At 52.5% G+C, this 13348-nt stretch overlaps 2 protein-coding genes across 2 annotated transcripts; one reads left to right on the top strand and one right to left on the bottom strand.

Annotated features, from left to right (window-relative positions):
* Positions 1 to 46: 46 nt before the first annotated feature.
* On the top strand, positions 47 to 8021 carry ALDH9A1 (aldehyde dehydrogenase 9 family member A1). Its single transcript, XM_033067343.2, has 11 exons — positions 47 to 253; positions 835 to 980; positions 2023 to 2152; positions 2435 to 2569; positions 3052 to 3248; positions 3961 to 4101; positions 4831 to 5019; positions 5886 to 5973; positions 6302 to 6443; positions 6941 to 7053; positions 7157 to 8021. The coding sequence occupies exons 1-11, from the start codon at positions 64 to 66 to the stop codon at positions 7249 to 7251; spliced, it is 1566 nt and encodes a 521-aa protein (XP_032923234.2). The 5' UTR covers positions 47 to 63; the 3' UTR covers positions 7252 to 8021.
* A 204-nt stretch (positions 8022 to 8225) lies between these two features.
* On the bottom strand, positions 8226 to 13289 carry MGST3 (microsomal glutathione S-transferase 3). The gene is made up of 6 exons (XM_033067345.1): positions 13180 to 13289; positions 10894 to 11017; positions 9970 to 10043; positions 9336 to 9393; positions 8608 to 8680; positions 8226 to 8432 (listed from the first exon to the last, which is right to left on the bottom strand). Exons 2-6 carry the CDS (start codon positions 11008 to 11010, stop codon positions 8311 to 8313), a joined length of 444 nt encoding a protein of 147 aa, XP_032923236.1. The 5' UTR covers positions 11011 to 11017; positions 13180 to 13289; the 3' UTR covers positions 8226 to 8310.
* Positions 13290 to 13348: the final 59 nt, after the last annotated feature.

Below are 13348 nucleotides of genomic sequence, written 5' to 3'. Positions count from 1 at the left end.
GCTGAAAAGGCGTCCATGGGAGAGGCGGCGCCTCCGGGCCGCGGCGCCTGACGGGACCCGCCGATGTTGGCACAGCCCCGGCTGCCGAGCCTCCTCCTGCTGCTGCCCCGGCTGCGCTGCCCTGCGCCCGGCCTCGCCATGAGCTCCGCCACCGGCACCAGCACCGTGCAGCAGCCGCTCAACTACCGCGGGGGCAGCCGCGTCCAGCCCGCCGACGGCGGGCAGCTGGAGGACGTGTTCGAGCCGGCCACAGGTACCGGGAGTCCAGGGCACGGAGAACCTCTGTGCCTGCAGGGCCCCGTGTGCCCGGCTTTCCCTGGGTGTCCCTGCTGCTCCCGAGCCACCCCAGCGTCTTTGGGCATTTGGGCATCCTCGTTGCTTATGCAGGAATCGGCTCTCACACCGCCAGGCGCAGTGTGATTTTGGCAAAACCCCACGATTTAAATATCTCTGTAATTACGTTGTTGTAGTTATCGGTATGTACTGGTGCTCGGCAGAATCACTTCTATGAGTTTAACCGTCCTGAGCAATGTGTAACGAGAGTGCTGAAGAGGGTGGTGGAAGTGTAACAAACTCAACTGGGAAACCCAGGATTTTTGTAGCAACTGGAGCTAATTAGTAACCAGAACGCGACTGTGGAGACTGTCAGCTCTTTTAATTCGGGCCAGCTGAATTGCAGCACCTCTTCTATAGCTAATTACGAATCTGTGGGTTTCCCTGGGAAGTTCTGTGCCTGGTTTAGCTGGCCTGACTGAAGTATGTGAGGTTTGGTGCAAGATAAACCCCTTTTCTGAGATTTCCATCTCATTAATTCCCTGTTTAAAACGTGTCCAGGTCGTGTGCTGTGCAAGCTGCCCTGCTCTGGGGAGAAGGAAGTTGATTTGGCTGTGCAGAGTGCCAAGGCTGCCTTTAAAATATGGAGTCAGATGTCGGGCATGGAGCGGTGCCGGGTGATGCTGGAGGCTGCCAGAATTATTCGGGTATGTTGGGGGAGAGAGGGATGGTTCTGTCTCTGAGCTTCCTTGTGGGTTGTTGTGGCTCTTGGGGGCTACAGCAGGCCTTGCAGAGCTCCAGGAATTGCTCAGGAGTTAAAACCCACCTTTGGCCAGAAGAGACAGCCTCAGGCAGGGCTTTGCTCTTATCACTGGAGTCAGCATCCTGCAGCTTTGGTCTTATCACTGGATCCAAGGCCAGTATGTGCTTTCTCAGCTTAATTCTGTTAGAAGATGTAAAACTGAAGCCACCCATTTGGCATCTTGTGGAGTTTGTGGTTCTTTTAATAGCTCCAAAGATTAAGTTTCACTCTACACAGTTTCAGAGCTGAAATTGCATAACTGGCATTGCTGAACTTTTGGCTCCTCAGAGGCTGTTGTTACATGACTGGAATGTGTCCTGGCAGTAAGAGAAAGTGGGAGTACTGGTTTTTATCTATCAGATAATACACATGGGGGAGGATGCACATAAGCAAGGTTTAGCACAGACTCCTTTCTGAGATAACAGGTTCTTGGGCATCAGAGTTAATCTCCATCAAGGCACAGATCTGTAAGAGCCCAGATCATCTTTTCATGAGAAAACTTTTCTTTATGCCAAACTTTTGCCAGACTTCCACAGCAGGATATTATTTCTGCCTGGGAGATGGACTGCATTGCTTTGTCCCTCTTCACCGACCTCTGGTTCCATCCTGATCTTGCTGTTTGCTCTTCCCAGTTTATTTCTGCGAATTCTAATCACTGTTTGCCAGCCGGCTTCTAAGTTCATGTTTGTTCATCTTTTAGATAAACAGGGATGTTAAACAAGACTAGACCAGCAGTGAACCCCAGCAGCTTTCTGTTTGATACTGCCCTGCACTCAGTCACTGTGGGGAAATGGATAAGCAGCAGTTGGGAATGTCCCTTTTGGAGATGACCGTTTCTCATGGCAGGATCTTGTTTGGGACTTGTGTGCTTGGGAAGCAGCTGTCTCCTTGTGGAGTTCTACTCCAGGCTTCTCTGACATGTTTTCTCTGTCCTGTGCCTCTCACAGGAGCAGAGAGATGAAATTGCCACCATGGAGACCATCAACAATGGGAAATCCATCTTTGAAGCCAGAGTGGACATCGACATTTCCTGGCAGTGCCTGGAGTATTACGCAGGGCTGGCAGGATCTCTGGCGGGTGAGCACATTGCTGGAGTTCGCTCTTTGCTCTCTGTCCCACCTTCCCTGGTAACTCCAGTGGCACAAAGCCATCTTTGCTGCTCATTTCTCTGAGAGATGGATTCCTTTTCCTGAAAACCTTGGAAGGATTCAGAGAGGTCTCTGCCCAATGCTGCCATGCTCTGTGGGCACTCACATACCTTCTGTGAGCTTGCTGGGGTAAAACTGTGGTCTCTTCTCCCAGATCTGACCCCTGGGGGCTCTGATCAGACAAGAAGGAACTTTGCTCTTTTCTTTGCAGGTGAACACATCCAGCTTCCCGGGGGATCCTTTGGATACACTCGGAGAGAACCGCTTGGGGTGTGTGTTGGGATTGGAGCCTGGAATTACCCTTTCCAGATTGCCTGCTGGAAGTCTGGCCCAGCCTTGGCTTGTGGTAATGGAGCCTTTCTGCCTGCACAAGTGTCTCTTCAAAGCCAAGGGATCCTGTGGGGGAGAGTGATTTCTGGGATGAAGCCTATGATTGCCTTGAAGTGTTGAAGGATTAGCAGAATGTTCAGGCTGTTACTCTGGCAGAAAGGGAAGGGAAGTGGAAGGAGGAACATGTCAGATGTCAAGAGGTTAAGAGTGCACCCAGCAAAACTGATAGCTTGGCTTTGTACCAGATGGGGAAGGTCTCTGGAAGTGTCTGCAGGGCAAGACCAGCAGCCCCATCTCCCCCAGCTCTCTCCCCAGCAGGAAGGGCAACTCTTTGCTAATTGCAGTGATCAGCTGAAAGTGTTTCCTCTTCTCTTGGGAGAAACTTCTGGGATCTGTTGAGACAAACTCATGGGTGCGGGGTGAAGATTGTTTTTGTTCCTTTTGTTCCAAAGCAGTTTGGGTGTTAACCCCACCTTTCCTGTTTCTGGGTTCCCTTAGGCAATGCAATGGTCTTCAAGCCTTCACCCTTCACCCCCATTTCTGCAGTGAAGTTGGCAGAGATCTTCACGGAGGCTGGAGTGCCCAAGGGGCTCTTCAACGTGGTGCAGGGTGGGGCTGCCACAGGCCAGTTCCTCTGCCACCACCCAGATGTGGCCAAAATCTCTTTCACTGGCAGTGTGCCAACTGGCATGAAGGTAAAGGCACCTTGAGACAAGGGGTCTGTAGTTGATACCTCCTTGGGCTTTTTGAGGTTGAACAAGGAGCTCACATCACATGCAGGGTCATGCTGGGGATCCAGTTAAGCTGCTGGGCATTGGGAGGGAAACCACTTGGTCAGCTTCACTTGCTTGGCCCCTGTTTGCAGTGAAGTCTTTGAGCTGCTGAGGTGGGTGTTGTTGTCATGAGGAGAGTACACGAGACAGCAGCTCAAGAAAAATGTGTTTCTGGCTGCTATAAAGCACTAAAGCTGCATGCAACCTACTCTTTTAAAGTAAGAGGGTAGTTTCTGTGAGTTTCTCCCCCTCAATTTATTATTACAAAATTAAAGAAAGACTTTTGGAAATCTGAGTTGAAGAAGGGGAAATGTCCTGTGAATGCTCACTACATGTGTGTACCTGTGGGTTGCAGTGACAGATGGCAGCTACAGCTGCCTGCAGCTTACACTGAGCATGAGACTTCCTGCAAATACGTATTTTGTTGGTTTTATCTGTGAAAAAACAACCCCCAAACCCTCTGAGGCTGTCCTTAATCTGAACTAACCACATCTAGGGAAGCCACCTTGCCCTTTGTGCTGCTTCTCTTGTTGGTGAATGGTCCTGCAGGAACTGTCCCTTTGGGTCTCACTTGCTTCTCCCCACCAGCCTCCCCTTGGCCAGTGGGTCACTCTTGTGTCCTTGTTCCCCTCAGATCATGGAGATGGCAGCTAAAGGGATAAAGCCAGTCACCCTGGAGCTGGGGGGCAAATCCCCCCTTATCATCTTCTCAGATGCTGATCTGGAGAATGCTGTGAAGGGAGCCCTCATGGCCAACTTCCTTACTCAGGGCGAGGTGAGTGTCTGTGGGGCAGGAGTGCTCCTTCCCAAGGAGGCAGGGTAGGATCAGGACTGGGCAGTGGGACGACCCTGTGACCTCCTGGAAGTGAGGGATGCCCTGAAGCTGCTTTCCCTGAGCAGTGTCAGAAGGGATATACCCTTGAAGTAGCCAGGGCAGGGTGTCCCAGCGGAGTGTGCCTTAGCCACAGGACACACTTAGCCAGTGTGACATGGAGCCTCCCTGGCACCAAGCACCCAGCTCAGCACAGCTGCCTCTGTGCCCTGGGCACCAGTGTGGCACTCACAGGTCAGGAGAAGCTGTGCTGGTGTCCCCTGGGGGGGTGGTCAGCAGGTTCCAGTCTGGTGTGCTGAGCCTGAGGACAGGGTTCTGTCCTTCCCCAGTTCGGGATATCCAGCTGTGCTGCGGGTTTTGTGTAATCCTGTTGGCAAATTTGCTCAGTGGGGTCATTTCTGGGAATTCAAAAGTCACCTCAAGGTCTCTGCTGCTGGTGACCTGATGTGTTTTTACCAGCTGGTGGCACCAGAGCCTCTGTGTCCAGCAAGGACCGTTCAGTGTAGTCATGGCCCCAGGGTAATCTCCTTGTGTTCCTTGTCCTCTGGGACAAGTTAGCTGTTGTAGCAGCTGTGGAGGGGCTTTTCCAAGAGCCTGTGGAGCAGCACCCAAGCAGAGAAGGGCTGTGGAGTGCTGTGTTTGCTATTTTGAGCTGCCTGTCCTGTGTCCCAGGTGTGCTGCAACGGCACCCGGGTGTTTGTGGAGAGGAAGATCCTGGATACCTTCACCAAGGAGGTGGTGAAACGCACCCAGAAAATCAAAATTGGAGACCCCCTGCTGGAAGATACACGGATGGGAGCCCTCATCAACCGGCCCCACCTGAATCGTGTGCAGGGCTTTATCAAGCAGGCAAAGGAGCAGGTGAGATTGTGATGCTGCCTCCTGAAATCTCTCCTGTTAGAAAAACACACTGCCAGCTGCTCTCCTGCCCTCTGCCTTCCCAGTTTTTTTGGGGTTGTTTTTGGTTTATTCAGTGGGTGTACTGGACCACTAGATACAGAAGTCTGTGGAATCTGATGGGATGTGTCCCAGGGTCCTCAGAAAATTGGCTGAGCCATTTTCCATGATACTTGAAAAATCATGGCAGTCAGGTGAAGTCTCCAGTGATGGGAAAAGGAAAAATGCCCATTTTCAAAAAGGGTGGACAGGAGGGGCCTGGGAATTACAGACCCATCAGCCTCACCACTATGACTGTGGAAAGATCATGGAACACATCCTCCTAGCAGTTGTCTTAAGGCATGTGGAGGACAGGGAGGTGATTTGAGCCAAGTACAAGGTGCTGCACCTGGGTCAGAGCAACCCCTGGTATCAATGCTGGGGGATGAGCAGATAGAGGAAGGACTTGGGAGTGCTGGTGGATGAGAGGCTGGACATGCCCCAGCTGTGTGTGCTGGCACCCAGAACTTCTCATGTCCTGGGCTGCATCCAAAGCAGTGTGGACAGCAGGTGAGGGGGAATTCTGCCCCTCTGACCTGCTCTGGTGACACCCCACTTCTCAGCACAGGAGGAGCACGTGAGGAGGGGCTGAGAGTTGGGGTGGTTTTGCCTGGGGAGGAGAAGGCTCTGGGAACACCTGATTGCAGGATTCCAGTACATAACAGGGGCTCATAAGAAAGATGGGGACAAACTTTTTAGCACAGCCTGCTGAGATAGGCCAAGGACCAGCCAGAGTGGGCAGGATGCTCCTGGATGTGCTTGAATCTCTTCCTCTCTTGGCTCTTTTCCAGGGGGCAGAGGTGCTGTGTGGTGGGGACCTGTACGTGCCAGATGACCCAAAGCTGAAGAATGGCTACTACATGCGCCCCTGTGTGTTAGGTAGGATCCATCTCTGTCATGGTACTTGGGATTTCTCCTGAGAAAGCTGAGCTCAGCTTTGTAACCTGGCTCTGTGATGTCCCCAGTGTGGACTGGCACTTGGATGGGGGTCCTAGAAAGTGCTGAGGCTTCCAAGAACTGCATCCAGGGAACTCTGTGCTGTTGGAGGGCCTGGCAGGAATGGTGCTGTTGGTGCTTTTGAGGTTCAGGGTGTGCCTGGCTGCTCTGCCATGCTGGGTGCTGTCTCCAAGGCTGTGTGGGTTGCTGAATGCACAGGCTGTGCTGCTGCTCTTCCTCCTGAAGCTCCTGTGCTCTGCCACGCTTCCAGGGAACTGCAAGGATGACATGACGTGTGTGAAGGAAGAGATCTTTGGGCCTGTCATGGCCATCCTGCCCTTTGACACGGAGGAGGAGGTTGTGGAGAGAGCCAATGCCACCAAATTTGGCCTGGCAGGTGGTGTCTTCACCAGGTATGTCTGGGCAGCACTGTGGAATCATTCTGGGGAGGGGAAATACTGCAGTGATTTGCTGTGCTCCTCTTGCAGTGCCTGGGTATGGGTATCCGCTTCCAGAAAGGCTTAAGCAAGGGATTGCCAAAAGGGAAATTTCTAAATGACTGTACAGCTCCCATTTTTTTCCTGAATTGTTGGGTGGGTCCAGCTGTCCCTTGGGTTCCTCTCAGCCTGGCTTGGCCTGCTGCCTGCCTTCCCCTCCTGCACCTCCAGGACGCATCAGGAGCCTGCTGGGCTGCTGTTGGCCACTTGTCCCACCCCATATTGCTGGTTCTACACTCTTAATTGAATGCATTTGGAGCATCTTTGGGAATTGGTGCTGCGTCCTTTGAGCAGGCAAAGACAGAGTAGGGCAGGTTGGATTCCCAGAAGCTGTGTGGCTTGCTGGCCTTTCTGCAGTGGATGTTGCCTGGCAAGGAAGGAGGGGTTCCAGCTGAGTTGCCCTTTTCCTGCAGGGATATCCAGAAGGCTCACAGAGTAGTGGCTGCTCTCAAGGCCGGGATGTGCTTCATCAACAACTACAACATCAGCCCTGTGGAGCTGCCTTTTGGAGGATACAAGTCCTCAGGTGAGCTCTGTGTGCCCTCCCCTGGTCCATGCCAGCTCCAGGGGCTGTGAGTGGCCCCTGGCACTGCCTGGAGCTGTGTCCTCACTGCAGCTCTTCCCTGCAGGATTTGGCAGGGAGAACGGCCGGGCAGCCATCGAGTACTACTCACAGCTGAAGACTGTCTGTGTGGAGATGGGCGATGTGGAGTCTGTGTTTTAGTGGCTCTGGGGCCTGCTCAGGCAGCTCTTTCCTGCCAGCCAGAGATGTGGATCATGTACCCAGCAATAAAGCACCCTAGAGCTGTCAGTGCCCAGGAGGAAGCAGAGCTGGAGCAGCATTTGGCCACCCTGCTCCTGCAAGGGGGGTTGTACACACAGGGCTCAGCTCTGACCTGGCTGGTGGACAATGGGAAGCTCAAAGCAGGAGGCACCAATCTGGTTTTTGGCAGCAGCTCCTGCAGCCACAGAGGTGTTTGTTGCCAGAGGCTTGTCAGTGGCCAAGGCCCCAGCTTCCCAGACTGTGTGCCTTGATTCCCATTGCCTTCCACCCTCCATCAGTTTCATTTCTGGCTTCTTAACAGGTAGAACACTACTCAAAGCATGTATAAGCTCTTGGACACACTGACATCCTGTAACTATTCTAACCCTGTCTATTCTGTGACCACATAAAAGCCTTAAGTGTAGCATTGTTTATTCCCTCTAGACCCTTGGTAACCTCAAGTTTTGTTTTGTTTTTTTTCTATCTGTACCTTACTTACACGTGGGACTAAATATTGTGGGGAGTGTTGGCTGTTGCTGCCTGGGCCAGGCATGGCCCTGAGAATCACCTCCACACAGGAGTGGTGGTGAGTTCCAGCATAGAAAAGTGAAAGCTATCTCGTTTCCTTCCTGTAAACTGCCTGTTCTTTATACACATGATGAAGCAACAACTTCAATTGTTTGCCTACATCTTTTTTTTAGCGATCAAATAAACATTTACTCTGCAACATCTTCTCAGAGTGACATGAATTGAAGGGTCCAGAAATGGGGCTGCTGCTGTATGAGTTAAATGAGCTGCAAGGTGGCTTTTTGATCACTAAAATCATGAAAGCTAGAAGGAACATCTCTGCCTGACAGATTTCTGTAGTTGTACACAACTAGAGTAGTTCTAGCATTCCAAAGAGCTGCTTAAGAAAACTGTCTGTAACTTTAGACTGAAAATAAAGAATGGACAACTTCCTTTATTAAGAAAAATCACAGGAAGCTAAGTGTTCTAAAGGAAAACAGAAGAAAACTCTCTTTAGTTTCTGCACCTGTGCTCGCAGATCCAGCCCAGGTGCTGGCAGGCTGAGTAGATGCCTGTGCCCACCAGCCCAAGGAGAGCCACAGAGCCAAGGGCCCCTCTCCTTCGGTTTTTGGGATCTGGAAAAAAAAAAAGCAGGATTTGTCAGTTCACTGAAAGACTAGCTCAGCCTGGAGATGGAAGAGGGAGCAGGAACTAAAGGGAAATCTCCAGGGCTAAACATCAGGCACCAGCTCAGGCCTCTTAGGGTAGGCATCCCTGGTGCATGAGGGCTCTCCCCAACAGCAGTCCTACCTCCTGTGTAGTAGCCATAGGCATAGAGGAGTCTCCCAATGATCCAGGCGATGCCAAGCCCTGTGGCAACTCTCTGCAGAGAACGGAGAAGCATTAAAGGCTGTGCAGGCAGCCAGGTGCTCAATCTCATTCCACCCCTGACCAGTGAGGACTGTGGAGGCAGCTCCTGCTCCAAGCCCTGCCTCCAGCAGGTGTTCCAAGCTTCCACCTTGACTCTTAATTTAGAGCACGCTCCAGTGTGGTTCCTGTTTGCCAGGTGTGCATATGCTGCTTCCTTCCCTCTTGGAAAAGGAGTCTGTCTTCAGGAAAAACTGAATTTGTCGTTTAATGGCAAAGACAGAGCTACTGGATTTGGCTTCTTCCATGTGCCTGCCTCTTCGCAAGTTGTTTCCATCTTTTAGTTAAAAATAATCCAAGCTTTTCTTGACTTCCTTTGGCAGGGCTTGGAAAAACTGGGCTGAAGGGATTCTTCCCACTCAGTGACTGAGGGCTGAAAATGCTTTACTTTGCCTAACAGGGCATCTTTAGGGGAAGGAAAGGGTTCTTAATAGCTGAAACAGCAGTACTGAGTTTATTACTTGTGATTCTCCTGCAGAAGACCTTCTACAACTAAATTTTAAGAAGGGGTACTGCTCTTAAGTGTGATGTAACTACTGAAGGGGCTGTCTTGGCTCCTGCCCCCACCCTGCCCAGGTCAGGGAGTCAGAGCAGAGTTCTGCATCACTTACTGGGTGGTGGATTCCTCCAGTGCCAAGAAAGAACAGGAAGGCAGGATAGACTTCCAACCTGAAAATAAAAGTGAAGAGGTTGTGTTTGTGCTCAGGTTGCTTACAAAGACAAAACTCCAGAAGGGCAGAAACTGCAAACATCCCCTGCCAAGGGCATTTCAGCCTCATTACAAGTCTGTGCCCAGTGTTATGCCTGAGGAAAGAACACACAGTTTTTGGGGCTTCTTCCCAGCATGTGCCTCTCTCCCAGGACACCTTTGTTCCCTGAGCCACTCTAAACATTCCCCAGGAGCTGTGCTTTCCAGCACCCCTCTGATGTGCTGTTGCAACCTGCAACAGAAGCTTGGTGGACTTTGGCCTCTCCCTAGGGAGGCCTGGGCAGCACAACAGATCAGCACCTTCTGGAAACAAGATTCCTCACATCTTAAACTCTACCCATGGAAGCAAATTGGTGGGAACTGGGGAAGAGGGGACAGCTTCACAGCACCATCCCATGGTTTAAGGGATGGGAAGGAATCAGCATAGCCTTCCTGCTGAGCCTGGCTCAAAGCAGTGGCAGCAGCACCTCTGGGGCTGTGGGCTCTGCCCCTCAGCCCTGTGTGTTCCAAGGCCCCCGTTCAAACGAGTCACTCACGTGTTCTGGTGTGCACGCTGGATGCAGTTGAATATCTGCCCATGTTCAGGGTCTGTGCTGTACATGGTTGGGTACTGCCAAAAAATAAACCAGCAGCAAAGCATCAGCAAGTGTGGCCTGCAGCTCCTCTCCCTGCCTTGTGCTTGCAAGACCGAGCTGCAGTGGCAGGTTACAGCCTGTGCCTGCCCTGGGGCCCACAAAAGCTGTGTTCAAGGTCACTGCCTTCCTGGAACTGCTGCCTGGCTCCAGAGGCTTCCCCAGGCCTCAAATCCAGCCCTCTGTGCACCACATGCACTGGGTACATTTGCTGCAATCCATCCTGATGCAGTAGGAATGGGATCACCCCAACAGGCAGCTGGGGCTGTCCTTGTGCCCACCCCTGCTTGTCACTCCCGTGAAGGAAGTGGTGAGAGCAAAGCAGCAGTGGCTTGTGCTAAAGCCAAGTGGCACAGCAGCCACTGCATGCCATGGCCCTGACTCAAAACTGTCTCCACCCAGCCCACAGCCCTGCCTGGCTCAAAGGCTCCTGAATGGATGCTGAGGGAAGGTCACTTGAAAGACTTGTGACAGGGCTCACGTGCTCCCCCGAGTTTAAGAAACTCTCCTGGCACTTTTGTGCCACTATGATCCCTTTCCCCGCAGTGCTGCATCAAGTCTTACTTGCAGGGGAAAAGGGCTGAGCAGTTTCTTGCCCATCAGTGCTGCCAAGCTCAAAGCCACACGCTTTCAGCTCAGTGCCAAACACCTGATATCCCAAATCCCAAGCTCTGTTATGTTTTCTGGAGAGCCATGGCAGCTCCATCCCTTCTACATCCGTGTGGTGGGGCAGGAAGCATCAGCAAGTCACCCCAAACTGATCAAGGTGTCACTGAGCATGTCAGCAGACTGGCTCCAACCTTGCCACCCCTCAGGCTGAGCACTCACCTCCACATGGTACTTCTTGCGGGCCTTGCCCACCTTTATGGCGAGGTGCATGACCAGGACAAAGCTGGCGGCCCCGGTCAGCATGACATAGCCATATTCCTTGGAGAGAACAGCCATCCTGGTGCTGCCAGAGAAAGGGAGCCTGTGAATGTTTTGGGGAAGTGGCAACACATGGTATGCATGCATGGAAGAGTTGCTGGGACTGGCTGAAGGAATTTGTACCTTCTGGAGCTTGCACAGACCAGGAGTTCTCTGCACAGCTCCTGTCAAGCAAGCCTCAAAATCATCTAAGCGTCGGTGGGAAGTGGTGACTGGAGAACCCTAGTGCAGCCTGGGCACAAACTCATGGGCTTTCCAGCCCCAGAGCTAGGAAATTAAATCAGTTTATTTCCAGCCTGACCCCTAAGAGAGATGTTTCTTCATACACTGGGAACCAGACCTGTGGAACTCCTTGCCAAGGGACATTGTGAATTCAGGCACTTCTCATAAATTCAACAGGACACTGGACATGTTCTGGGAATAAGAGGTAAGCTGGGAATTATAATAGAACCTGGCTCAGAAATCCCCTGAGCTGGAAGAAGCTGGGCTACATCAATGATTAGTTTGTAACTGCTAAGGTAATTCTTATATAAAATAATAATAAAACCCACCACCATAGCAATGATAACTAAATTTTGGTAAACAGCCACTGACCAGATGACCAATGCTCAGCCCTGCAGCTCCCAGGATCCCTCTCAGAGTCCCAAACTGCAGAACAGCTCCAACAACACACAGCTATGGCATTTACAAACATCTGCACCAGGGGACACCAGGGCCTGTGTGGCTTTTGTTTAATGGTTCTGTGCTGCCTCATGCAGGCCTGAGACAGAAGCATGGGGCAGAAGGTGCATCCTGCAGCCTCTGCCGTGCTGCCCCACATTCCACACTCACTCTTTCCTGCTCACCAGTCCCCATAAGCCTGCCCTGCTCCACACAGAGCACTCTGGCTCCCTCCTGGCTGCCAGGGAGCACAAGGGCCCTTCCCCACAACCATCTTGCACAACTCCAAACCTCAGATGCCTGTCTGGGTGACCCAGGACAGTGCTGCATGACACAGCACAGCAGAGAACAGCACAGACCTCCCTCCTGAGATAATTCTCCCAATCACACCCCAGTTGGTGCCTGTCTCCAGATGGTGCCTCCACGATGTAGTGAGGTTTTGGCATCTCCTGCACTGACCCACCAGCACAATCTGTCAGTGTGGGGAAAAAAAAACCACCTCAGGGAACTGCTGTAAAGTCTTCTCCTTTCACCCCTCACAAGGGATCTTTGGGAACTAAAGGGTTTTATTTCTCATTTGCAAAAGATTATCACTGATGGAGCAAGCTGCCTTTGTCCACAGGACGTGTGGTAAACAAAAATCAGTAATATTAATAAACAGTAATATTAAAATCCTTAAGTAATGAAGAAAAGTCAGCTGGATGCACCTGTAATTGAGGTTAGCACCTGCCAGATGACACACTAAAAATAGAACATGTAGAGCAGGTTGGTGGTCGCATTTCCCCCTTCAAATTACAAGGTTGTTGGAGAACCAGGCATTTTATCTTCCAGCAGTAAGTTATAATCTGAGGCTTTATCTTCGGAACAAAGAGCACGGCAAAGCATTAAACCGGGTGTGTCATAAAACTGCTACTCTTACACTACTGATATCGAAGTGTACCTCAAGCCTTTGCTCTCGCAATTTGGAGCCATATAAAGCGCTCCAAAGTCACCGGGACTCCCACGGTCGTTTCCGGATTGTGGTGCCCGGGGCGTTTCAGCAACCTTTGCCCGCAGCTGCAAGGGCTTTGCTCACAAGCCAAGTGCACAAGACTCAGCTTCTGCCTTTTACCCTGCGATGGTTCCGGCTGGAGCCACAGACGCGAGATTTTAGAGCATGACACGGCATAGAGCGGCAGCAGAAAAAGGGTCATTTCCAACTCTGCCACAACACTGCAGCTGCTGTGAGTCAGCAAAGCGCATTAAGGCTCCTTGAGCAGACCCACGCGTGGATTCGGACTGGATTACCCGATGGAAGCTCAGCCCCCGGAGCCAGCAGAGCCTTTTGTCACCGCGCTCGCTCCGGGGCCGAGCCCTGCCCGGCCAGACGAGCCAGGCACAGCCCCGCGCCCTGCCCGTCCCGCAGCGCCCTTCCCCGGAGCCCATCCTGCCTGGGAGATGTCCACGGCCCTTCCTGCATTTTCCACCGGGACAGTCTGAGTTCCCACGCCCTGGGAGCCTCCCCCTGCCCGCCAGCCCCGCACTCACCCTCTGCGCGGCGCGGAGCAGCCCGGGCGCTGCGGGACGGAGCGGGGGACAGCAGCGGGACGGAGCCGGGGACGGCAGCGGGGCCGGGGGAGTGGATGCGGCCGGGGGTGTGAATGGGGCCGGGGGAGTGGATGGGGCCGTCCCGCCCGCAGCACCGCCCGCAGGCGGG

Source organism: Catharus ustulatus, chromosome 9 (genome assembly GCF_009819885.2).
Source record: "Catharus ustulatus isolate bCatUst1 chromosome 9, bCatUst1.pri.v2, whole genome shotgun sequence".
In the NCBI taxonomy this organism is placed as follows: domain Eukaryota; kingdom Metazoa; phylum Chordata; class Aves; order Passeriformes; family Turdidae; genus Catharus; species Catharus ustulatus.
Note: the sequence above shows the minus strand (reverse complement) of the source record. Positions and strands in the feature narration are given on the sequence as shown.